The sequence below is a fragment of the Nothoprocta perdicaria genome, unplaced genomic scaffold (genome assembly GCF_003342845.1).
Source record: "Nothoprocta perdicaria isolate Ctin4 unplaced genomic scaffold, notPer1 scaffold_169, whole genome shotgun sequence".
Lineage (NCBI taxonomy): Eukaryota > Metazoa > Chordata > Aves > Tinamiformes > Tinamidae > Nothoprocta > Nothoprocta perdicaria.
The window spans coordinates 4,836-31,358 of NW_020454860.1; the positions used below are offsets into that span (position 1 = coordinate 4,836).

General features: G+C 41.1%; 1 protein-coding gene across 1 annotated transcript; it reads right to left on the reverse strand.

Moving 5' to 3' along the window:
* Nucleotides 1–289: 289 nt before the first annotated feature.
* TBX19 (T-box 19) lies at nt 290–15,186 on the reverse strand. Its single transcript, XM_026035874.1, has 8 exons — nt 14,975–15,186; nt 8,657–8,921; nt 6,426–6,560; nt 5,645–5,706; nt 4,355–4,416; nt 3,432–3,620; nt 2,420–2,552; nt 290–627 (listed from the first exon to the last, which is right to left on the reverse strand). The coding sequence occupies exons 1-8, from the start codon at nt 15,169–15,171 to the stop codon at nt 390–392; spliced, it is 1,281 nt and encodes a 426-aa protein (XP_025891659.1). The 5' UTR covers nt 15,172–15,186; the 3' UTR covers nt 290–389.
* Nucleotides 15,187–26,523: the final 11,337 nt, after the last annotated feature.

Genomic DNA, 26,523 nt, shown 5'->3' on the forward strand with positions numbered 1-26,523 from the left:
CTTACAAGCTCCCTGGAGGTGGCCTTTAGTAACAGAAACTACTCTTTAAAATAAACACACATAAATAGCTGTCACGTCTGCTTCACTGAGACTCATGCATCTGACCTTTTCTGACATGATTTAGAAGCAAAGCTAGCTATAACGATTCTTTCTGGTCATCATCCTGAATGATGCAGAAAGGCTGCATTGATAAATTGGCTCCTCTAACTTTCTTGCCTTTCCATTATACCCCTTGGCTTCTCTGGCACTCAAGAGGTTCATTATGGAAAGTGATGATTGATGAAGTCAGCTTTCTGCACACACATCCCTTCTGTGAGCTGTTAGGCTAAGGCATCTGTTGCTGCTCGCATTGGTTTTGCTTGACTTGGCACTTCAGAGCTCTCAGTCTATTAAAAAGAGTGTGAGAATGTCCATGCAGAGTCAGCTAGTCTGGCTAGAGCGGTTTCCCCTTGTGTTTCCATGCTGCCAGACACTGTCCCCTGCAGAGGGATTTGAACTGATGAAGATGCTGTGGGTAAGGGGACATTTCCCCTTAGGAATGTGCTTGAAGGGCTGCTGTTCACCTCCTTGCCTGGGTTGGCAACATTTACAGCACTGCTGCTCACCGTCCACAGGCATGGGTAATGGCTGGAGAAAAACAGACAACAACAAAAATAAAGCAATAGAAAATGAATTGTTTGTTTTAAAACATTTTTTCCCACCTCAAAATTTGCTCTGGTACAGTAAAGTACATTTTCTGGTAAAAGATTGCTATCTGAATCAGGTTACTGAACTAGGTGAGGTTTGGACATCTTAACTGAAAAAATACCAAGGACAGATAGACCTGCAGAGTTTAAGAGAGATGTATGGAGAGAAATGTGCAAATAAATAAAAGTGAGTTTCAAGGGTATTTTTTTAAAAATGTTTACATTTCAAATAATTTCAACTGACTTTCATGGTACCCAAATTACAGGATAAATACGTGCATTTATTTTGGGAAGAAAGGACATATTTGTTAACTAATTGGTTCTGAAGGATCTATATTTCAGCCCCTCGTGGAACTGTTTACTGCTCTGTTAACAACATGTCTGCATATCTATAATGGATCATGAATTAGGCTTCACTACAGCCCTGCACATGGGTAAGATTCTCATTTTGCGCAAGAGACTAGTGAGAAGCACAGAGATAAAAATACTCTGGCTTTAGCATGTCCACTAATTTTAGGTACCAGAGTTCTTTGTGGCTATGCCAAGAACCAAATTTTCAAAAGTGCTGTTGAGAAGATGATTATGCTGTGGAGCAGATGATTATGTTCCCTGAAAGATCAGTCTAGGAAACTCAGATTGGGCTCTTGGGACATATTAAATTAAGGAGGTTTATTAAAGCTTGGAAAAAGGTCTGAACCACAAGGGCAGGTGCAGCTCAGATGTGAATGAGTGCAGAGACCTTTCACCATCTCATCTACATGAGGCCATGAAAGAAGGGCCTAGTTCTGGACTGGATTCCTTGATACCAATGCAAGTGGAACATGGGGTTGTAAATGAGGAGAGGCCTAAGCAGGTGTCCCCACTCTCTCACTCTGCTCATGTTGCTGCATCTTCGCTGCAGCTCCCTGCCTGTGCTGCACAGGACTGAGAAGCTCAAGGAAACTGCGGCATTGTGCCAATAGGGGAGCTTTCCATGCTGTGGCAGGGGAGGTGGAGACATAGGGGCTTACATTCCTCTAACCTCACCTGCAGACCTACACTTAAGTGAAATCACTCTATCGACAAAGCTAGTATTTTTTTTTGGCTATTCCTATTTGCCAGTCCTAGCTTTCAGTATTAGATAACTCTCTATTCTAGGGCCAGGCATCCTATTTCTTATTCCTACAATAGATTGCCATTCACTTCCTCTTCCTTAAATCAAGTTCTTATTACACCATTTAGCAGTATCAAGAAATTCAGTTTTTATTCCTAAAAAGTCACTTACTATTCTAATGATTTTCCAGAACACAATTTTGATGAGGCATCCTATATGCTGCAAGTGCAGTATGCATATTAATAGGCATGATAAGAAAAAGCTAAAACTACCATAATCAAACTGACCTCTGCAGAAATATTACTTTTAAAGATCTCCAGAAGGCTTCCTATCTTGAGATACAGGAGAGTAGATTGGAGAGACATTAGCATGTGGATACATATACAGATAACTAATATTTCTATAAGGCTCACATTTTTTTAAACGCAGATGAATGTCACCTCAGTCTTCCATCTGCAAAACAAGGATGGTGCTGTTTGCCTGAGGGACTTGCTTTCTAGTAACAAAGTGACCTGCCTAAGGAAGACTGTGTACCAGGTCAAGAGCAGATATTAGTTACGAAATCAGGATTGTCGTAAGGCTTTGTTCATACCTACAAGCCTCACTGCTCCCAATACCAGTAATTTTCCTGTAATCTTACCTGGGCCCAGGGCTAGCAGCTCCTTTGCTGTGAGGCACTGAGAGCAAATTTGCATGTGGAGAGGATGGCAAAGTCCAGCTGTCATGTCCTGGGAATACCTGAAGGTTATTGCTGGGGCTCTCCAACAAATTCACTTTGGGGAGAAATACAAATCCTCAGTGACTGTTGCAGAGACAGTGTCTTAGGACAAGAGAAAACAGGGAGGCCTGAGGAAGCAATCTTAGCTGCTGATATTTTCCCAACCACAGGTAAAAGGACAAAATCCTCTTCTTTATTAAGGAGCAGCAAGGTGCAATTGTAATTTCACACATAGTATGTAAAAAGATACAGCATGAGAGACATAAGATAAGCACTTTGGAAAAGTCCAAGCAATAGTCTTTGATTAATAGTGACTGACATATGACTGACAATGTTTTGATACAGATTTTCTTAGAGTTCGAGCTTAAATATTTCTGTTAAATAGGATGTCTTAATTATAATCAGAGAACAAATTACTCTATCGTCCCCCTTTTTCTTTCCAGCCAATTTCCTCCTGCCAAAGGAAAATCAGCTTCTGGAACTCCAGATCCAGATGCAGAGAATGGAGAGGACGCAGGAGACATTCTGGCAATAGCAAAACAGCATAATTCCAAGTCAGCCCCAATGATGTTCCTAAGGACTGCTTTGACGTGAGGCACAACTGCATCACAACATGACATTAGAAGCAGTCCTACAATGTTCTCATATTTTTGTATAATTGAGAGTGTCATTTAAGTGAGATCATTCACTTGCATCTATAGCCAACAGTTACAATGCACCTAACTCTAGTACCTATCTCTTTGTATCTTTTGTTTTCTCTGCTTGCTGCCTTAAACATACTGTGTGTGCAGAGCTCAAGGCAGACTGTTACAGAGAGACTTGTCATGTTCCTTCCTCTTGCTTGGTTGGTTTTCTGCTTATGCTAATATAAAACAAGGGTCAGTCAGGTTGATGGCGTCTCTTCCTTGGAAGCAAAGAAAAATTACAGTGGTACCTGCAGGCGAGTGATTTCTCTGCATGTATGAAGGTGGGTACGGAGCAGCCCGATGTCCTCGGAGGGTTGAGTATCGCTCACAGCCATGGGGAGTGTGTGGGGCCGGCAGAGGCAAGGGGCCTGGGTACTGATAGTTAGAACTTCCCGACGGACATACTGTGTCTGGGTTGGAAATCAGCCAGCCTCCCACTTCAACAGGAAAGAGAGGACAAAACTATTACAACACTGAAACAGTGCATTAAAGAAAATAACCATCTTTCCTTCCAAATCAGCTGTGCCTCAGAAACACCAGGCAGATTCCAAAATACAGGTTTAATGGAACATTAACCTGTATTAACAATGGAACAACCCCAAAACAAGATTTGGGAACAAACAGACAACATCCTAATGTCAAAAACAATGTGAACAAAACTCTGACCACTGTGAAAATGAACAAAACCTCTGCTCCACCCTCTTCTTTCCAAGCTGTTCACCAGTAAAAGTTAAATTTTAGAGATGACAAAATTCTAGAGATGACAAATAAAACAAAAATATAAATAAAAATATAAAAATATAAAAATATAAAAATATAAAAATATAAAAATATAAAAATATAAAAATATAAAAATATAAAAATATGAAAATATGAAAATATGAAAAGGAAAGAGAGAGAATCATAGAAATACCATATATCATTTCATCATCTTGTTTCTAGATTCTCTCTAGTATCAAAAAAACTGTATTATAAGGAAATGATTCCTCTGGGGAAACTGTCACATGATTTCCTACTGTGAGGTTTCTTGGCCATTTCTTTTAAGACTCCCTTTCACTGACAGAATTGAGGACATAATGAAGCACTGGTCTGATCCAGTGAGGCAAACGCCAGGTTCCCAGTGCCAACCATATTATACAACACTTCCAGCTCGCATAAACGAAAACCTTACAGTGAGAATACGTCATATGTTGACCTTCGGAGACTGTTTCTGGAGCATTCTTTGGATGGTTTCTGAAAGGGAAATATTCAGTGGTAAGTTATAAAAGAAACTAAAAATCCTTAGAACTATTCACTAAAATAATTTAAAAGGGAATACAGTCAGAAAGGATGAAATTCCACCCCATTTAACCACTTGCTAGGCAGTAGATGTTTCTTTGCTCTGCCATAAAGGAAGTAGAAACTTCAGTTTCGTGACACACATAAAAAACATCCCTAGTTTGTGCTGATTTCAGAGGCTGACTTGGAACCCTACATCTATTGTGGGGTGACCATCTAAATGGTTGCTTTTCCTGCTTGCGCTGCCAGTGGAGTGCCAGTGGTGCCACACTCCTCCGGCAGCAATGTGGAACTCTACYTCCTTGCCTCTGCCTCTAGGCAAGCTTGAGGCAATGCTCCCTTTCCCAGCCTGCAACTCTGGGGTGAGACTCAGCAGCTTGCTTAGCAATCAGGAGCGGGACAGGTTCTCCTGCAGGCACATGGTAGACATCGTGTGGCAGAAAACAGCTGTTCCAGGAAAAAGAATATATGTATATATCTGTATATATATATTTGCAATTATTAACTTGAAACCATGATTTAGATAGTCTCCTTTTAAGGCTATACTAGACTCATAAACCTTCACATGGTCCTATGGCCAGTTCAGCTTCTAGATTATGGAGATAGTAGAGCCACACTGCATTAGCATGGATAATACAAGGGAAACTTGGAAAGATAAGTGCAAATCAATCTGTCTCTGATGACAGAAGCACCTCTAACATCTTACATAGTGATCTCTTATGGAATTACATTTAATGAATATACCACACATCCTCAGATTAGTTTAATAAGAACAGTGGAGCTACATTACAATCACAGTGCAATTTCACTTCAGTTCTGCTTTTCTGCTTTCTGACATGTGCAGTTACCCTTTATTCTCTCTGAGGTATCAAATCATGGGATTAATTGGACTGTAAATACAATGTATAACATTACTGAGGGAATTCACTCCCTCTCACTTCAGGCTGTCTGTGTAGACAGGACTAAGTGGGAGGATCCTCCAGAGAACACTCACCCACTTCAAAACAGGTTGTGCTAACAGTCATAGAGAGACCTCCCCACTAATTTCAGTGGGGTGACTCTGGATTTCAGACAACAGAAACAAAATTAAGTTATGTCATTGATATCTTTCACATTGTACTACCACAGTTTTAAACATATCATCAGCAAGATACTATCAAAGCAAAAAAGAAGCCGAACTCACCTTTCCTTTGCATCCAGGAAGGCTTTGGCAAAGGGATTATACTTGATTTTGAGAGCTGTTATCTTGAGTTTGCAAAAAAAAAAAAAAAAAAAAAAAAAAAGCATATTAGTGAAGACAGTTGGGAACAGAGACTTGACAAAACATCATCCAGAGTACAATAAGTGTTAGCCAAACAAAATATATGCCCACACATACATTATCCAGGGCTACTTGTAAGGGAGCTCCATTCTTTGCAGAACACCTATCTGTGCCACAGGATTAGGCACRATCTAATCTTGCAAGCTACATGGTATGATTAGGCCCTTCAAGACAGCTTGAATACACTGAATTTCATACGAGTATGAGTCAAATCTACAGCACCAATAGTTAAGTGATGAGAGATATGTTAGCAATGCTCACACTGGAAATCATCCCTCTGTTACAATCTTGTTGCTGGGTATAAAGTTTTTGCATGGAATGAGTTATAAACATATTGGTCTTGACTGTAGGTTTCTTTCAGCAAGAGTTTCAGATGCCAAGACAGATGGATGAGTCTGGGATAGCTGTGGAAGGATATTCAAACTTAATCTGGCTTACTAGTACAATCAAACACTGAATTAAATAATGTTCTACTTCAGAAGGACAAGAGAGTGTTAGGCTAGATAGGGTATGACACTGCAGGATTAATGGGGAAACAAGATAAGGACTGGCTTGCCTGTTGGCATGTACTTATCTTGTAATTAATAAGCTTTTCATATATCTTATCAGTAAGGAACAAGAGCATARTGTGGCACCCGCCTACCTCTTCATTTTGATAGGCAGTCACAGCTATGAACTGAGTCTCAGGGAAGGAACAGTTCATCACCATCCGGTGAGGGCCTCCCACACGAACTATGTGTACCTGAGGCTCGTATTTATGCAGGGAGTTCAACATTATCTGCAGAAAACAAAGCACAGACAGACAGACCCTGGTGCCATTCTGGCGTCCCACAGCTGACCTTTTCCTCTGGCTCTCTAATACACCAAGTGTCACTGCTAAATCCCCAGTTTGTGTTTACTGAGAGCAGGAGGGCAGATTCCTTCCTCCTCTCTGAAGGGCCATAGGGCTGCAAGTGGCAAGACTTCACCAAACTTGGACTTAAAGCTTTTTATAGAACAGAATCAAAGAATGGTTGAGGTTGGAAGGGACCTCTAGAGATCATCTAGTCCAACCTTCCCGCTCAAGCAGGCACACCTAGAGCATGTGGCACAGGGTGGCATCCAGGCGGGTTTTGAAGACCTCCAGAGAAGGAGACTCCACAGCCTCCCTGGGCAGCCTGCTCCAGGGCTCTGTCACTCCCACAGTGAAGAAGTTCTTCCTGACATGGAGGTGGAACTGCCTGTGTTTCAGCTTGTACCCATTGCCCTTGTGCTATCACTGGCCACCACTGAGAACAGTTTGGCGCCATCCTCCCTACATTCTCCCCTCAAGTATTTATACATATTGATCAGATCCCCTCTCAACCTTCTCTTCTCCAGGCTAAACAGGCCCAGCTCACTTAGTCTTTTCTCACATGATAGATGCTCCAATCCCTTAATCATCTTTGTCACTCAGCACTGGACTCTCTGTAGTAGTTCCACATCCCTCTTATGCTGGGGAGCCCAGAATTGCTCAAAAAGAGGCAGCAAGAGCAAATAGTTGCCTTAATAGCTTCAAATTAATGGGACTCCTCTCCTACAGAGGCTCTTTAAGCAACTTGTATCTTACACAAGAGGTGTTTAAAAACATCTGTACTTTTGAAAGTGTTGTGTGCGTGACATGAGCTTCTGGAAATACACTGTTACTTTTTAGCAACAGCACAAGTGGTGAAGCTGAAGCACGGAGTGGTGACATAATTTACCTTCACACTACTGTCTACATTTCAAAAGTAAACAAGGAGAGTTTCAGTTGTTTACCACTTAGTGACATTTGTTTTGTTTCTCTCTCCTTCACTTTTTCCTCCCTTGCTCACTACTTTCTTCCTCCACACTTTAGTATATACACACACACATCTGGTTCCCTTAGTTTTTCTCTGGGTCTGTTTGATCCTCCAGGTTGTTTTCCTGTAGCTTCCCCTTGCTTTCCCCAGTGCATGCTCTCCTAAGGTCCCAGATACAGGAGCAGCACTTGGCAAATTCAAATCCTGTTTCATGCTTCACAAAAGCTCTTATATGCCGCTTCCTTAGAAAAAGTCATGTCATTTTTCTGTTCAGTTCTCCAATCTGTAAAAATTGAGATAATTTCCTACCTAATGGGGGTACTAGGCTTATGTAGGTACCTCACAAACCTAATAGAAATAATGAGTAGAGAACATATATTTACATGAAAGAAATTGATTATGGGCTGACAAGTATCATTCAATGTAGGAGTTTTGTACAAAACAAACAAGCAAACAAAAGATCATGTGCAATATTTTACCTTCAGATGCATCATCAAAAATAAAAGACGAAACAAAACTAATTTTCCTGTTTGCATTTTAAGGGGTTCAAAGAGAAATTCACTTATTTCTGGTACATGTGGTTTCTTTCCAAAGACCAAAGCTGATTCAATAGAATATTGATAATTATCATGATGCAGAGGCAGACATAGCAATTATTTCATTTAGGAGCAGCCTTTTATTCTGCTATCTGACTCCTGCCAACATTCCACTTACACCAAACAACATGGGGGAACACAACAAAAACCTAATACCCATGACCACTTTTTCCCCCTTCTCTGAAGTCCTATGTAAAAAAAACCCAGCACGCAAGACCAGCTCTGAAAAGCACCCTGATGATTAAGTAAACCACAGCACTTTGTCTCTCTTAATATCAAGAAGTCCATTAAAATCTGAAAGCGCCAATTAAGGCCTGTTTATTCCTGTTTATATTTGGCCTCCAGAGAATAATTGGCATCTGTGGGTGAAGAGGCTTGTAAGGGCCTCTATAATTACATAAATGCACTCTTGATATTTCTTGATTGGTAAGTGCTTGTGCTTAAAGCCAAGAGGTGCATGAAGAAACATGAGGCCATACCTGCCCGCTGCCATTGAGCTTGTTGGTAAGCTTGACTTTGCTGAAGGAAATGGCAGCCTTCATCCAATGGGCCCCAAAGTTGGGAGAATCTGGGTGGATGTAGACACAGCTGTGGTTTGGTGGCTCCGGTTTCCCAGCTGGCACCCACTCTCCATTGACGTACTTCCAGCGGTGGCCATCAGTGGGGGCGAAGTCCAACAGGAAGGAATACATGGCATTTGGGTCTAAGCCTGATACGCTGATCTTTAAGACAGGAAACATGCGCCTGCCCAGGAAACAGAAAAGCAAAAGACTACTGGAGTCTGGTTTTGAAAGACTCTACAATATGTTTGTGGCCAGATGCTCACAGATCAGCTCAAAGTGGAAAAAAAAAAAAAAGACCATCTCCCTCTCTAGCTGAAGGAAAGTCCATTAAAGGTGAATGTTTCATTTGATATATTCTTGTCCAAGTGATCATATACAATATAAGGCCTGGATCATGCAAAGATTCATGAACAAACGTACTTAATTTATGCACTGTGAACAGGGTTAGCAGACTCCATGGGAATTAGATATCTTAACTATATCCTTACATGTGAAGCAAGAAGACATGAACAAGGTTGAGCAGAGTTGAAAGTGTTTGAGAAGGGGAGCTGAAGCATATGTTAACTCAAAAATCATATAATAAATTGCACTTCTTTGGGGTTTTGATCACCCTTACATTGCCCAGTGGGCCAAGTCTCATTTTGTCTTATGTTATTAGAAGGATGGAGAAATGCCCTACAATCATAAGCATTCAGGACTTAACCTCACTTAGATACTCAGATGCCTGCTAGATTTTTTGCCCACACTGGCCTCATAGGAAGGTTTTTATTCCTTCTTTCAAAGAGATGCACATAGTACACAGTCTTTGTGAGCTAATCTAAGTAATCCAGGATTTGTTCTAGGAAAGGAAACGGAAATTTCTTCATTCCTCTTGTTATCTGTATTGCCCCTCTTTCTGTTCAGGTTTCCAGGTATTTAATGTGCAAGATGTAATTAATGTGCAAGATGTACAAGAAGTGCAATTCAATAACTTATATATCCAGAATACTGTCCTTCTAACCTATTTTCAACTATATCAGTTCCTGTTTTGTTTTATTTTATTCTTATTCTTATGTTTTATTCTTATTCTTATGGGGTTTTTTTATTCTTATTCTTATTCTTATGTTTTATTTTTATACTCTGGAAATGCTTGATGTGGCCTCAGATCACACTTCCTTTTACATTTTTTTTTTTAATTTTTGTTCTATTCACTCATCCTTAAATGGATGGATAGTCCAGGTCATCTTCTCACCGCCTTTGTCACTTACAGGTAATGAACCACTCAGATTCCAGGCTCAGCAGATGAAGATGAGCAAGCCCATCTCTGGGGTAGAGTCTGCTCAACTTTGCCACTTTTTTTTTTTTTTTAAACCTCATTCACTCCTAGTTTTTGTACCAAGATTATTAATTAAGGTATTAAAATGAATTCTAATGTCAGGCCTTGGAGGAAGTCCAGCACTACTTCTTCCTCCATTACTTTACATCCCATATTCCTTGTGTTAATGCTCATCATCTCCCATTTGGGTAACAATTTCCAGGTAGCTTCACTTAAATAAGTCTATTATAGTAGACTTTAATAAGTCTACTATATTTTGCTTGTCTGAAAATATTTCCGTTATCAGTGTTGTATCAGATTTGTTTGGCATGACTTAAATTTAGTAATTTGCTTTTAATCTCATATTTCACTGTCTTCCGTACATTTGATTATCTTCTCCTTCGTCATACAACCTCAGCTCTTACTGTAGGGATCTATTAAAAAGATCCCTGCTGAATTAGTTGAAATACATTTTCCCCTTTTTTAAATATAGGTATTCATGGGCTATTTTTAGGTAAATCTTCAACTTGGTGCGTCTGGTTAAAATAATTGCTGTTAGACCTGCATTTGGCAGTCGTTTCGGTAATTTGGCCCCATCCTTCCATCTGTCTCCTTGCTTATCAGCTGAATTAAGACAAATTAGTTGGCCTTTATTTCCAAGTTGGATRCAGTGTTGAACATTACTAAGCTCTACAACCTGTATCATCTAGCCTTCATACTATCCTATGCATTTAAAATTGAAAACCCATCTTTGTTTAGTTTTGGGAAAGTACTTTGAAACATCTTTTTCCTTGAATAGAGCCGTCTGAGCTTAAAGGTACAATGAAACCTTTTCACAGTTTCTTTCTAATTATAATTTTGTTTCTTTAGTAAATGACACAGAGATGGAGTTAAAAGGGTTTCCACAGTTTCAGGAACTGGGAAAAGGGAGCAGTCTCCCAGAGATAGCCTCTTTACTATGTTTCTTAAGTTTTCAAGGAACACGTGTCATTATTGAGGAGGATTATCATAGCTGCTGTCTCTCATTTCCTACACAGCCACGCTGTGCCCTGTCCCTTCTTCCCTTTCCTGGCAGCTGTCACAGACTCACAGACCGGGGCCAAACTTTCTTCACAGGCCAAAGCATCTTCAAACTCTCTACGATGCAGTGATTGGTTACACCAGATAACCACGGCAATTGCTTGAGGTCCATGGCCTTGTTGCTGAGGTTTATCCTTAAAGAGCTCCTACAGTATACACTCATCACCTTCTGCTCGCAGAAAAAAACACAGGAACTGAGGGAAAAACATGGTCTAAAGTAGATACTTAGTGATACAGGATCACTGCAACACTTAGAAAGACATACTGAATTCTGACCTTTCTAACTTGAATTGCAGCAAAGGCCCATGTTTCTGCCCAGAACTACATTTACACATGCAATATATGCTACATTTAATGCCCATGTTTCTGCTCCATATTAAATCCATGGATTGAAACAATAATCTCATGCAGCTATCAAGCTGGGATGCGATAAAACGCATAGGTGTGTTGCTGCCTGCAACCCCAGCTGCCCATGTAGCCAAGCTGCAAGATAGCAAACCCACTGTGTGGTTTACTGACTGGAAGTGGAGGAGAGAAGCAAGCAAGATTTAATTTCATGAGATTTCACAGAACTCTATCTCAAACTCACATCGCTAATTGCTCTGCCCACAAACCAACCTTCACTGCCTCTCTAACGAGAGGCTCAAGTTTATCCCCCCAAGATTTACCAACTTTTAAAGCCAGAACAGAACAAATGGTCATGTACTTTAGCCTTCTGGATAGCGTGTTACAGCACTTCCTTGTGCTAATCCCTGTTCACACATTGCAATTCCCAGCTCACCATGGCTTGACTGCACAGACTGTCATGATGGAAAATCCACGGCATCACTTATTCCATTGATTAAACTGCTTTGCTGTTAAAAATAATATGCTTTGTCTTTCTTTTAGCTTTACAAATGATCATTTTCCTGTTTTTTTTTTCAGACAAATTTTGGATTTCAATGTACAGGTAGATATACATATGACCTCACACAACTGATGAAAGTCTAGCATTTAAAAATCAATGTGTTTATCTGCATTGATCCACTATAGATTTTCCCCTTATGCAAAGAGGACTAGTGGAACCTCTCTTCCTTCAGCGAATAACATATATTGCAAAGCATCAGGATGCTATGTAGCTGATATGATATTAACACTAAGACAGAAAACAGTCTCAGTCAGGAAACTGAGAGGTTGAATATTGAAATGCAAATTGAGTAATATAAATATGAGTAAAATAAAGGACAATGATTCTCACCCTATCAGCATTACAGCAACATTTAGACCCATTGAGTTTATTTTTTTGGGTTTCTTTTTTACTTTAGAAGATATGGTTTAATTTTGCTAGGGTCTATTCTGTTCAGAGTACATCCAACTTTTCTACACACCTAGGTAAGTGCAGATGATAATTCTAACAAAACACTAGAATGCTCTGCATTGGAGACATATCTATATGTTAACATGAAAGTTTCTGGTTTGCCATTGCACATAGATACTTAGTTCCTGTAATTTATGCAAAATTTATTTTACCCAGTTGCAATATTTTGGTAGCCCTCAATACTAAGTGCAAATGATACAAGTAGCTAGAACTGTGCACACTGGAGTTTTATACTTGAGGATTGCTGGCCAGTCAGTCTTAGAGTCTCCAGGATGTTTCTGAATCTGCTTTCATTTTGTGACTTTAGCTAACAGCTTCCACCCAAATTACCTTAGTTTCCTCAGACAGAAGTTCAGATTGTTTTTCTTCCGTTACTTTTAGGATGCACTTTTTGAAAGCACTCATATATCCTTCTGCAAGAAGGATTCAGCAGAATTAAATCATCGTCATCATCTTCTTTTCTCTTCTCGCCCTCTAGAGACATATGCTGAAGATTCCTGAACCTGCAAAATCTCAGCACTCACTGGAGAGCCTATGCATGGACTTCCCAGGAGGGATTTTACTGCAGAACACTCTCTTTTTTTTTGTATGTGTGCCTGTTCACTGATCCATTTGTAACAGAAGATACTTTCAGAAATGCAAAAGAGCCTTTTTCATAGTTCCCAGTAGTACAGTAGCTTTGCTATAATGATGTATAGAGAGGACATGGCATAATATATTTTTAGAATTTTATATTTTGAGAATGCTGTAGTCTGGGAAAAGTGAAACCTGTTCCTGCCCACATCAGCAATAGTATGTCTGTCAATGGCTTCAGGAAAAGCAGGATAAAGCTAAGGAGTGTAAAGGCTAGAAAGAAGAAAAATAAGGGAACTTCCATAATCAAATAAAAAGGAACCAGGCATATGCAAAAACTGATAGGTTCCCACCCACCATCATGAAAAGATTGTATCTACACATTCACCTAGATATTTAGTGAGAAACAGTATCTGCTGTGTTAACCTTATGTTAATTACAATGGTAATTAACATAAGGTAAGAGTGAAGAAATTGAAAAAATAAGTTAAGGTGTTATTCTTTGGATGCATTTAATTAATCTGAGGTAAGCCTGTCTTAGTTTTTTTATTTATTTAAAATTATTTATTTAAACTTATACTGAAGAACCAGTTTAAGAACCCTTACACTAGGATGAAGTCCACATAGAAGTTTGTCCTGGCCTAATGGAAATTTTATAGACAGTTTAAACGAAGCAAAAACGTCTTCTGAGTATACAGAGAGCCTCAACAAGAAAAGATGCCTGTTGCTGGAGGCCCTTAGGAGGAGTAAGGGCTGCACTAGGCCATGCTGGCCAGGAGCAGACATTCTAGGAATGCAGCTGTTTTCACAAGAGGATAACCTCGCTAAGCTAATTGACTAGATTCTTCCTCTTTTGCTGCCATCATCTTATGTTCCTTGTTGAGCTGCAGTCAAAAACAACAATGCTGCTAAATCGAAGTATCTTTCTGCAAAATTGATAAAGGCCACATGAAATGAGTAGCTCTTACTCACTGTCTCTCAATTCCTCTCTCTTACACTCTCTCTTACACAGATCTTCTGTAAAGCCTTGAAAAATATATATATATATATATGTGCAGATGTGGGGGCAATGGTGTTAACAGATTAAATAAAAACCTTAGTACTAGGTGAACCTTAGCCTAGTAACTTCCTGTGATGGGCTGGACTCTGTTACCAGCCCAGTTTAGAGCAGAACCTCTCTGGGGAGTCTCTTCAAAGCCAGTGCCTGGTACAGAATTAGCATTCTCCACTCTTGGTTTTGTACTCCCCTCTCCTATGCTTTTCTGTATCCAGCAAATAATGAAAAAAAAAAGCCTATTTAAATTACAGTATTTTGTGTTCCTAAAACCTTGTGGATTAAGGAATAACTTGCACTGGCTTGTAAGGGCAATAGCAGCAAATCTATGAGACCAGGTAAATCTTGACTGCGCACACATGCCACACAAGGCCCAGATGCAGCATACCCCTTCTAGAACAGATTGCGTGTATGGGCTCTTTTCCCCAAGGCCACAGAGGCAGGAGTTTCAGCAACTGGATATAATATCATCCATCTGCCTTTCAACACTAGTTTGAGGTGTATGGGCAAGGACCTGCTAGTGAAAGCTGATTCTCACTGGTACAAGAAGTGATTCAAACGGTTTTGGGAGAGCATCCACTCCCTGTTGGATGTTCCCCTTTTCATGCAACCTTAAGTCAATCACTGTATTTCTCCAGCACGTTTTACAGCTAGGAATAAAGGGTGGCAGGGATGATTCAGCAGGGACCAAAACAGAGAAGTGCTGCCCTGTTTTGTTCACGTGCCATCTTTAGGGGACTCAGAGGCTACAGGGGAAGCAATGTTAGGTGCTTCTCACAGCCCCTCTGCCCTGCATGCACAGCACTTGTTATTACAGCTCCTAACCCCCCTCAGGCTGTGGTCTATGCTTAGCCCAAAGGCTGAGGTGATCACTCACCTGCCGTTCTTGGTCACGATCATTTCATTAGTGACTTCCCTGAATCGCTGCCAGAGCGTCGCATCCTCCAAGATGACCTGGAGCTGTTTCTCAGTGGGGTCGCCTTTGTCTCTCCCAGCCCGGAGTTCGCTCTCCACAACGCTCAGTAGCCTTGAGACAGTGCAGTCGCTGGGCTTTTTGCAGCCCAGGTCTGTCATGACAGCTTCAATGGCAAAAACTTCAGGTAGCTGTTGAAAGATCAGAAAAAAAAAAAAAAAAAAAGAAACAAAACAAAAAACCCCACTGAGCTAAATCTAAACACAGATCAGTTCATTGGGCAGTGCCTGATGAGCGCGCGCTCCTCACTATTCTGCTACAGACTATAGCTCAGTCCCCTGGAAGTCCCAATGGGCAGTGACACCAGCGTGTGGAGGTTTACGTGCACACTCCACACAAAAAGAGGACTATCTACTAATTACCTGTCAGACGGTCAGGTGGGTGGCAGGCTGATGACTCAATTGGCTGCCCTGAAAGAAGAGTCCTCCATCCAAATTAGCATGCTTTTATCTTTTTTTTTTTCAACCTGAAGTGGGTCTAATCATTCTGCTTGAGAACCAGGTTTCCATTAATGAAAATTGTTTCATTTCCAGACTGAAACAATGCATGGAAATTGCATTCATGCTGGTGCAGACTCTAGCTGAAGGAGCTGGGAATGGTCAAGATTGTTACAGAGAGGAACCAGCATTACTGGCCTGCTCAACACTTATTTCACACAAAAACTCCTTCAAGATGTGCAAAACAAGCAATCCTTCTCGTCTCAGCCTGAGAGACCTTCTCTGACAGGCCTGATCTACCTGCACGTCCCCATCCCCACAAAAGGCAACAATGCAGTGTCCCCATTTTACCCTGGGGACTCTGAGCACTCAATAGGAGACCTGGCTTCAGTTCTATGCTGAAGCATGAAGTGAAGGCCAGGGGAATATCAGTGACCCCTAAACACTGGGCTTTGGTGCAGGAAAGATTTAAGTGCCTCATTTCTCCCAATGCATCTAGCTCTGATAGTACCTGTGAATTTTGTGGTCTGCTGGACATGACACAGTTAGGGCCTTTGTTACAAAGACATACTATTGAAATTTGGTTTGAGAAGTGTATTTCTAATTACCCATGTCAAACAATGTAATTGAACAGCCCCTGTTGAACTCTTGTATGTGCATTCTTTCTAAAAAATAAAATGAATAAAGGGAATAAAGACACTGATTACAAGCCCTCAGCATAACACAGCTCTAGGTATAGAGCAATGCCATATTCTGAAGGAGGTACTCGATTTTTGGAGAGAACTACCGCTTCCCAGGAATCTCAATACAATGAAAAGATGCAACTTAGGTCTAAGAGTGGGATTTTTTTGTTTTGTTTTTTCTTTCTCCTCTCTGAGTAATCTTCATCCTCCTAATTTCAAACTTCATATATTAGTGTATCTTCCTTCTGTCTGTTCCTTTCAGCTTTTATTTACCTTGGTTTCATTGTCAACACATAACAAAATTGCCTAGATTATCTTATTGGTTGAATCCCACTTAATAGAATCATAGAATTACAGAATCTTACAGTTGGAAAAGACCTTCAAGATCATGAAATCCAACCACAAACCCGTCACCACTGTGCCTGCTAAACCATGTCCCTAAGTGACTCATCTACACATTTCTTGAACCTGCCAGGAACAGGGACTACGCTTTCCCGGGCAACCTATTCCAATGCTTCATCACTTTTTCCATGTAGAAATTCTTCCTAATGTCCAACCTGAACCTCCCTGGTATAACTTGAGGCCAATTCCTCCTGTCCTATATATAGTTATTCTGGAGAAGAGGTCAACCCCTGCCTCACTGTAGCCTCCTTTCAGGTAGCTATAGAGAGCACTAAGGTTTCCCCTGAGCCTCCTCCAAACTGAACAACCTCAGCTCCCTCAGCTGCTCCTTATAAGGTCTGGGCTCCAGACCCTGCACCAGCTTCAGTGCCCTTCTCTGGACATGCTCAGCACCTCCATGTCCCTCTTGTAGTGAGGGGCCCAAAACTGAACACAATATGCAAGCGTAGCCTTAGCAGCACCGAGTACAAGGGCACACTTCCTTGGTCCTGATACCAGCCAGGAGGCCATTGGCCTTCTTGATCACCTGGGCACACAGCTGCCTTATGTTCAGCTGGCTGCCGACTAGCTCCCCTGGATCCTTTTCTGCCACACAGCTCTCCAGCCACTCTGGTCCAAACCCATAGCGCTGCATGGAGTTGTTGTGACCCAAGTGCAGAACCCAGCACTTGGCTTTGTTGAACCTTAACATGAACCTCATGATTATACTCTTGAGCATCAAATAGCAATGCCTACAATGCCTGGTTCAAAACAAGGTGGGATGAATTGTAAAAACTGAAGAATATAAGCTAAATATAGGATATTTAGATACTTGAAGTGAGCCTCTTACACTGGGGAAAGTAATTGCATGAYGTAATAGGTATGTCTTGCTCTTTGAAGTGCTACAACTGTCATTGCTCCCTGCATGTGCTGCACAAGAGCAAATAGTATAGACGTTCCACGAAATACTACATGAGACAGTTTTTAGTCTTTTTATATACAAATAAATACAGAAATCAAAGCTGGCTGAAATACTGTGAGAGATTTTAATTGAAGTTCACACTGGTGGAAGGATTTCAAAGTGAGGAGAAAGTGAAGTTGCAGCCTGCTCAAATGAGCTGAGAGACAGAGACAGCCATAAGGCAAAGAAAGGGAGATGCCTGCGAGGCATGTTGCTTGCCTGAAGCATAAGCTAAGAATCACACATACAGTGCACCCATTCCACTGATGGGCTACTAAAGAAATTCTACATCAGTAAGACCAGATTTGTTACAGTCAACCACCTCAGGGAGAAGYACAACGTTTTTTTTTTTTTTCCTTAGGAGCACTACATTAAAATTTGCACTCCACAAATTAATAAAATGCACCCTGATAGTATTTAATGATCCTTGAAAAATCTCATCCCTGATAAAAACACTTAAACTCCTTAAAATATTTGACTTTCACATAGTTAATTTCATAAATAGCAGAGTGCAAGGTGCTTGCAGCCTCAACATTGTATCTGGCTTATGGAGATGTGCCAGCTGGTTTGGAGTGGAGAAATGGGCACTTTGCATGTTCAAATTCTGAGCAATTTGTGATGCATGTAGCAAATTACTCACTGAGCACAGCTCAATACTGATATCTTTCCAATGCAGAAGAGTTAAGAAATAACAAATCTGCATACATTAGGGAAAAAAAAAGATCAGTTCAATGCAGTCAGAGACTGCTCTGCTTCGTTACATAGAGACTTCAGTACTACAACGGCCATGCAAGAACTGAGTTAATAAGCAAATTACCCTGGCTATGAGCCTGTTATTAACTATCTCTTTGTAAAAAATATTGAGGGTTTAAATCTTTACTTTACATATTTAGCCTGGTTTAGGAAAAGTAAAATACATTCTTTAATCTTGTGTCTCTTTGTTCACCAGAAATAACAATACATTTCCCAAACATCTGTTTTCCATTCTACTTTCTTGCAAGATGAAGCTTTCCARGCATACAAATCCTGCAATTGAGGCACAAAGAGATTAATATTACTGGATGTGGATATTCCTGGGGCACCAAATGTCCTGTTCTCAGATGGGTTATTTCTTGGCAGGAAGTTAAAATTCCTTGAGCCTGGCTTAAAGGAAAAAGTAGCTGCACTTACCAAGTTCCGTAGTAACATGGTCGTGTTTTAACAGCATAATCACCGCTGTTGAAACTGACACACAGCATGAAAGAGTGCTCCTACAGCTCTTCCACTAGGTTTCTGTATCTATTTAATTAAACAAGTCAATCAGTAGGAGCATTAGAGGAAGTAGAAAACGTTCTTACAAAATATACAAAATATGCAAAATATCTATCAATTTCTCTTTCCTCAAAACCCCTGCTGGTCACATCTGCCCAGCACTCGTTCCGTGACAGCAGATCGAACTAGGAAGGAGACACTGCAGTTTGCAGTCAGTCAGAACCAACTGCTGCAAGTCAAAATGCAAGTACAACACTCATAGCCACCCCCAGCCATGGCCATGATTTACCAACAAGAATTCAGCAACTCTTATTTTTAAAGTGAAATAAAGAGGTCTTGAGAGAGCAGAAAAAGAGCCATCTTCCAGCATTTACTGGAGATAGCTCCCTAACATCCAACAAGGAAAAGGCAGAGCATTGCTTTTGACTTTCTAATTAAACTTGTACTAAAACACAACAGCTGCTGAAATACAGCAGGAAAAATAAGGTAATTAAAGAAACCTTCCTTGCATCTGACATTGGATAGCTGGTTGGGGGGTTTGGTTTGTTTTTTGCCTTTAGACTCATGCTTCCAAATGAAAGGCTCCTCATGACCAGATGAAATCCCAGAAACAAGACTCATTCTTTCCATCTCCAAAGCTCCTGTGAAGCTTTCAAACAAGTAACCCTATCTGAACATTCGGTCCCAACAACGCCAGGAAATGTAACCGCAATCACCATGACGCTCTGAGGAAATCAACACCTATCAACTACCAAGGAATAATAAAGAGAGGATAAAGAGACAGCTGCTTTCCTTGCTTTTTTTAATCATGGATGCAGCCCTTTGGAGAGATTGCTAGGTTATAAAGGACTTAGCGAAGATTAGCTTTTTCATTATTGCTGTGGTGGGAGAAGGGAGTGTAGGTGCAATTCCAAACAGGTCTGGTTTTAACAGTTACGCAGGCAGCCTGTCCAAGTATTATCTCCCTGCCTGGTGAGTAATTGAGATCAGCCCAGAGAGCATGGAAAGTTGTGGGGGTTTTTTTGGTTTTTTTTGTTTTTTTGGCTTGTTTTTCCCCCCTTTCAAAAGAAAAGGCCATCCTCCTGCAAAATCCTAATCTAGACAGGTTTATGATAACCTTAACAGTATCTTTAAAAAGTAGTCATTTTCCTTATTTTTCTCTGCAAACTTGATGATTTTCAATGCCATCTCCAAGCAGAGAATATGAGAATATCCCACAGAGCAAATAACTAATACTGTCTCCCTTTTTAAGCTTAAGCAGTAAAAAAGAGGACCAAAACAACAATAAAAAAAATAGAACTTCAGATTCCAAACATACTTCTTCTCGCAAAATCTTAGAGCAAGACTTGGCTATGTGAGCTAAAGCTTTTTGATAATTTTACAAGATAATTCATGTTTAAAGTATTTGACTCTGAGAAGTATGAGCACTGATACACCCTACTACACCCAACTAGAAAATAGCCTATTTTTTCAGGGGCACGTATTGCTGTTTTCACTCCTGGTAATATTTGGTACTAACACCCCTTCAGAGCTGTATCAAAATCGTGCCTTTCAGCTACACTTTCAATGTACCATTTTACCACTACTCTAGTGGTACACCACACTTATTTCTGCAGAGAATTTTAAAATACAACCTCTCAGTAATGACCTTTTCAAGACGCCGCTAGAAGTAGCAGACCAAAAATACCAGTCCCAAAGATCTGTGTCTTAGGTATGCCCATTACATATCTCTAATTCATCAGAAGCTTTCTTCAGAAAGTTGGGAGCAGGGGGTTGCTCCCTTGACCATGGCTGGACGCGTAAACCCCACCAACACCACTACCAATGCTCAACTCAACAGTGAGGACACATAAGAGAAAACTAACGAAACCACACACACCTCTCAGCCCTTAACATCAGACTTCTTATGACATTGAACAGTCCCAAAATACTCCCTCTTTTAAATCAAACCTTGATGAACGTAAAGGGAAAGGAGAACACATTAGGAGTGCTGAACCTCCATCAAAGTCTAATGTGGTACCAGCAACTCTATCTCAAAACATAGACATGTTTCAGAGACTGGATGCTATAGCATAACTGATAAACCATTTCAGAGCAGCAAAACCATCAGCAGAAAACACTTTTCTTAAAAAACATCTGATAACTCATCATTTAAAGTCTCCACACCAAGTTTTCATGTTTTGCTAAACCATAAACTATTCACCTATTAATACCTGAATGTAAACACCATGTGGCAAAGTTCAACAGCCTATTACTCAGGAGGCTGAACTAGGCAAGCAAAATAGTCCTCTCCAGATGACTCAACAAGGAAAGGACTTACTGCCCTTTTAGGTTTCAGATTCACTCTCATATCTGTCCTGATAGGATAAAGATGCATCAGGCTCTACTGACAGCCCTTGTAAGCAGTAACCTTTTCAGAAGGATACGGCACAAAGCACCAGGTTCCTGTATTACAGAAGAACATGTACCACTTGCTATTTCAAATGAAGATTTGGTGTTCCCTGTAGGACAGAAATTTTGGCGTAATCAACTTTGAGACAGAGCTTTCTTGGTAGAACAAACAAAAAAGCACACGTGTGTACAAACAAAAAAGCACACCCACTCACTCACCCACCCCTCAGTCTTCACCAGTGCACAAGTCTCGCCAACACTACAGGAAGAGGCAACTGCTTTGGGTCTGCCCTGTAAGTCATATAAGTTTAAAATACACTGAGCAGTCTAATGCAGAGCCTCTAAGAAGAAATAAATCCAGAGCAACTGCTTGGAAGTCCTCAGGCACAAACCCAACAGGCATGCTTTCTGAAAGCTTTAAAGGACAAAGCCATTTTAAATCCTTGTCTCATATGCCAGCTATAAAGCAGGTATAGCTAAATCACTGCCCTTGTACTGTATGTCTGCATTCAGAATGTATTTATTCCACAAAGAGCCAGAGGCTTTTCATAACTCTAATCTTTGCTGACAGAAGAGCATCAGGAATCTCTAGGCATGTGAAGAAGAAGGTGACCAGGAGTAGTCAGCATGGATTCACCAAGAGGAAGTCATTTTTGACGAATCTAATAGCCTTCTATGATGGGATGACTGGCCGGTTGTACCAGAGTAAAGATGTGGATGTTGCCTTCCTTGACTTCAGCAAGGCTTTTGACACCATCTCCCATAATATCCTCACAGGAAAGCTCCAGGAGTGTGGTCTGGACGAGTGCACAGTGAGGTGGATTGAGAACTGGCTGGATGGCAGAGCTCAGAGAGTGGTGATAAATGGGGCTGAGTCCAGTTGGAGGCCTGTGGCCAGTGGTGTTCACCCAGAGGTCAGTTCTGGGCCCAGTGCTGTTCAATTTGTTCATCACTGCYTTGGATGAGGGCACTGAGAGCCCCCTGAGCAAGTTTGCAGATGATACCAAGCTGGGTGGAGTGGCTGACACTCTGGAGGGTTGTGCTGCCATTCAGAGGGACCTGGACAGGCTGGAGAGTTGGGCAGAGAGGAACCTCATGAGGTTCAACAAGGACGAGTGCAGGGTTCTGCACCTGGGGAGGAATAATCCCAGGCACCAGGACAGATTATGGGTTGACCTGCTAGAAAGCAGCTCTGCAGAGAGGAACCTGGGAGTCCTGGTTGACACCAAGCCAACCATAAGGCAGAAGTGCCCCCATGCCCAAGACAGCMAACGGATTCTGGCTCCATCAGGAAGATTGTTGTCAGCAGGTCGACAGAGGGGATCCTGCCCCTCTACTCAGCTCTGGTGGGGCCACACGTGGAGTATTGAGGGCAGTTCTGGGTTCCCCAGTATGAGGGATGTGGAGCTTCTAGAGAGGATCCAGCAGAGAGCACAACAGATGATTAAGGGACTGCAGCATCTCTAGTACAAGGAGTCTAAGTGAGTTGGACCTGTTTTCTCTGGAGAAGAGAAGGCTGAGAGGGGGTCTGATGAATATGTATAAGTTCATGAAGGGGGAATGTAGGGAGGAAGGGGCCAAGCTCTTCTCAGTGGTGGCCAGCGATAGGACAAGGGACAATGGGTATAAGTTGAAACATAGGAAGTTCTATCTCCATGCAAGGAAGAACTTCTTTCCTGTGAGGGTGACAGAGCCCTGGAACAGGTTGCCCAGGTGTCACAGAATGAGTGGTGGCAGGGGTGAGTGACAAAATGCACTTCACTCATATGAAAGAAATAACAATTGGGTTTATTGATATGGACAAAGATTTCACGAAATTCTATGGCAAGGTTACTTATTAAGGTCACTGCATGGAGGCTCAAGATAATACACMATTATCTTGGGATACCCTCCCACTGGGTCACGAGGTTCAGATTGGACTCCCTTGCTTTCCAGGCCCCTTCTGAAAGGAGTCTGGGTGCAGCTGGATCCAATCCTAGTCCCAGACCTGGTCAACGGTTTATGACTAAGGGTTCTTGTGCACAGTTACAAAGTAAAGTTAAAGAAAGCGCACTATGTTCACTTACCACAAATCTGCTGTGGGAAGGGGGGGGGGGGGTGGTCTCTCAACCTCAAGGAGTAACCTTGAGAGGCGTCCCTCCACAAGGGGAGATCCTGATGTGCAACCCGCTGCCATGCCAGGAGAGCTCGAGGGGCTCTCGGGCTGTCCACATATTTATAGGATAAGATGATTGACTTATTCTTTCATTTCAGAGGCCCATTGGCTAGTGTATTAGCCTTACCTCCCCTTTGGGATGCAGCCTTCAGGAATGTTATGTTGAGTCTAAGTGGCAGAAGAAATCAGAATGGTGGCRCCTACCAGGATTAGATAAATCTCTGGTGGTAAGCAACTGAACAGGGCTGCATGTAAGGTACAGGCCAGGTTGAGCTGGGAAAGGAGCATATCCGTCACGTCAGGGAGACTGTGGAGTCTCCTTCTCTAGAGGTCTTCAAGATCCACCTGGATGCCACCCTGTGTCCCCGTCCTCTGGGTGTCCCTGCTGGGGCAGGGGGTTGGACTAGATGGTCTCTCGAGGCCCCTTCCAACCTCAACCATTCTGTGATTCTGTGAATTATTTGCTCAGTATCCCAGATTACACTAGGGGTCTGCTGACACACCGGGGTTAACTCTTGATGCAAAGGACACACACACAAGCCCCTGCCCCCTTCCCACACACCCAGCCCCATGTTAACTATTCTAGTTTGGCCAGCCTGTTTCCAGAAGCCAATAAGCATTTAAACTAAATTCAACTCCACATCAACCATAGCAGCAATTCATTTAATGCAGTGACAAATTTATTGAAAAATTGAACATCCACAAGTTTAAAGACTTAACTTAATTACAGAGAAAGTTGCAAGGCAGGAAAAAAAGATGTTTATCAAAGTAGAAATCAAACAGGGTAAATACATAGAAAAAGCACAACAGCAAATAATCAACTAATATACAAAATATTGTTGAGAGCTGGGTTTTTTTTACAAAACAATTTTACAGTGGCTAAAAAATTTAGTGTTTTGGTCACATGACCCAGTGAGGCACAAAGTTTTATGAAAATATACTGTATCTGTGCTTTTCTTTCTACGTGGTCAGTATTTGCTAGGGTTGTAAACATTTATATTTAAGACAAATGTGCTTAAGTGTCTTCCTCCTCAGTTCTGAGACTGTTACAGCAACAGTGATCTTATCTTCATGAATATAACTGAATACCAGCACTGAGCAAGAACCATTCTCAGAAGCCAAGCAGAGGTTCTCCGAGTCTCTCATCATAAGGCAAAAGGGTATGGGCTCCAAATGTCCAAGTTTCCAGAACAAGAGTTTCAGGCAGAAAATTTGCTCACAGGAATGTTGCTAACTATCCACAAGTTACGATCACCTCCAGCCTGTCTTCCTATACCTAGCAGGAAGCAACTTATTGCAGACTCCCCCAAAACTTGCATAATAAATATCCACACACAAAGCCTGATGCGTGTTCTTTTACATGATTTCTTGGAACAGTTTTAACCTGGTACAGAAGTCTCTTCTTTTGGTTTTGCAATAGCTCATTAGCAATCTGATTATTGTAAATACTAAAACAAAACAAACAAACAAAAACAGACTGTTCACATTATCACTGTAGAACCACCTCATATGATATCAGTATTCACAGGGAATTTCACTGTGTCACTCGGAGCAAAACCTTGAAATGATGAAATTCCCTCACACACTTTCATGTACAGCATCTCAATACTTCGGAATAGATTCCCTCATCCCTATCTTACCTCTCCAGTTTCCATCTCTTCTTCATCTGGAAAGCCTAGTGATCCCAAACATACACATTTCATATTATTAAGTGCATGCTAAGGCTGCTTCGTTAAGGTTGTGTTAGCTRTACTGCAACAAATCAAAAAGCAGCTAAGCAAGTTGGCCTAGATGCTACTGACATGGGCATCCAACATCACCAGTTCCTTTAGAAAGGCCAGCCCTGAATTATGTGCTCCAGGCAACTGACTGGGGACTTAGTGAGGATGAGAGCCTTGCAGTCTGTATGTTTGCAGTCATTTAAAATATAAACTTATAAACTTTGCTGTGTTTACAGCAGAGTATACACAACAGAAGCATTTTTTACCTGGAGGAATGTAAAGATAGGAAGCTAGGGAGGGCTCCAAGAAATGCTTACTATGCTTCCTGCCAAGCAGGCAACTCAAGCTGATGATATCAAAATTTAACATTGAGTTGATTTTACTGACAAAAAAAAAATGTGTCTTTTTGGTTTAATCTAGTTCAGATTGAAACTGGGCAAGAGGAAATATTTATATTCTAGTTTATTCTGTAAAGTATGCAGTACAAAAAAAAGCATATAAAATAAAGTATTTTAACAACTAGATATAAGAATCTTTTGCTGTCAAACTTGGCAATAATCTGAATGTTTTTATTCTAATAGATAAGAGATAGTTTAAGTGAAAAAAAATCACTTACAGGTGAAGTAACAAACCCTGAGTGTTTTTCACATACAGGCAAGAATACGACACTCCTACCAATTTTTCTCCTCCTTTTCCTTCACAAGGAAAGATTACARCACCAATAGGCAACAAGCCTTACTTGCACTCTGATGATCACTTATGTCTTTGACATCTCCCCTTGATTTCCCTTCCTTAAGGACACTATAATTTAGCCACGTGTGCTATAAAATCAGATAAAGTTTTAGTCCTCTCTTTTACTGAATCAATGGTTCTGGAGATGGAATTCTACATTTAGAAAGAACAGGGGAAAAAAAATCCACATCACAGATGACAAGTTTCCCCAGAATGTAAGTGGCCAAGCTCACAAGAACTTTATAAAAGGTCTCAGTTAGCTAGTAGGGTAGTTGAAAAAGTAATACCCAGTTCTTGCTGGGGAACTGCTCGAGGCAGGCAGGGTACCACAACCCTGTACGAGCTGATCAAGAAATAAGCAAAAATCTTTTACTTATTCTGATCTGAAGTACAGGAAAAAGAATCCCTGAAGTCAAGTTCCATTATGTGGGCTGCTGATGAGCAGTGGAATGATTACCCAAGTTAACAGTACTTTCCTGGAGAAGGACATAAGAAATACTATATGCTAAAATTTAAGACACACTCAGAGATACTAAAACTAAACAAATATTGRAATGTGAAAGGCATTAGAGATGCATTTTAGTTGCCATTATACAAGAGAGTTCTGTAAAGCCTTATTAAAGTCCTAATAAAAGTCTAACACAGGCCCTTTAACCTGGAGGGAAACACAAGAGAGTTCTGTAAAGCCTTATTAAAGTCCTAATAAAAGTCTAACACAGGCCCTTTAACCTGGAGGGAAAC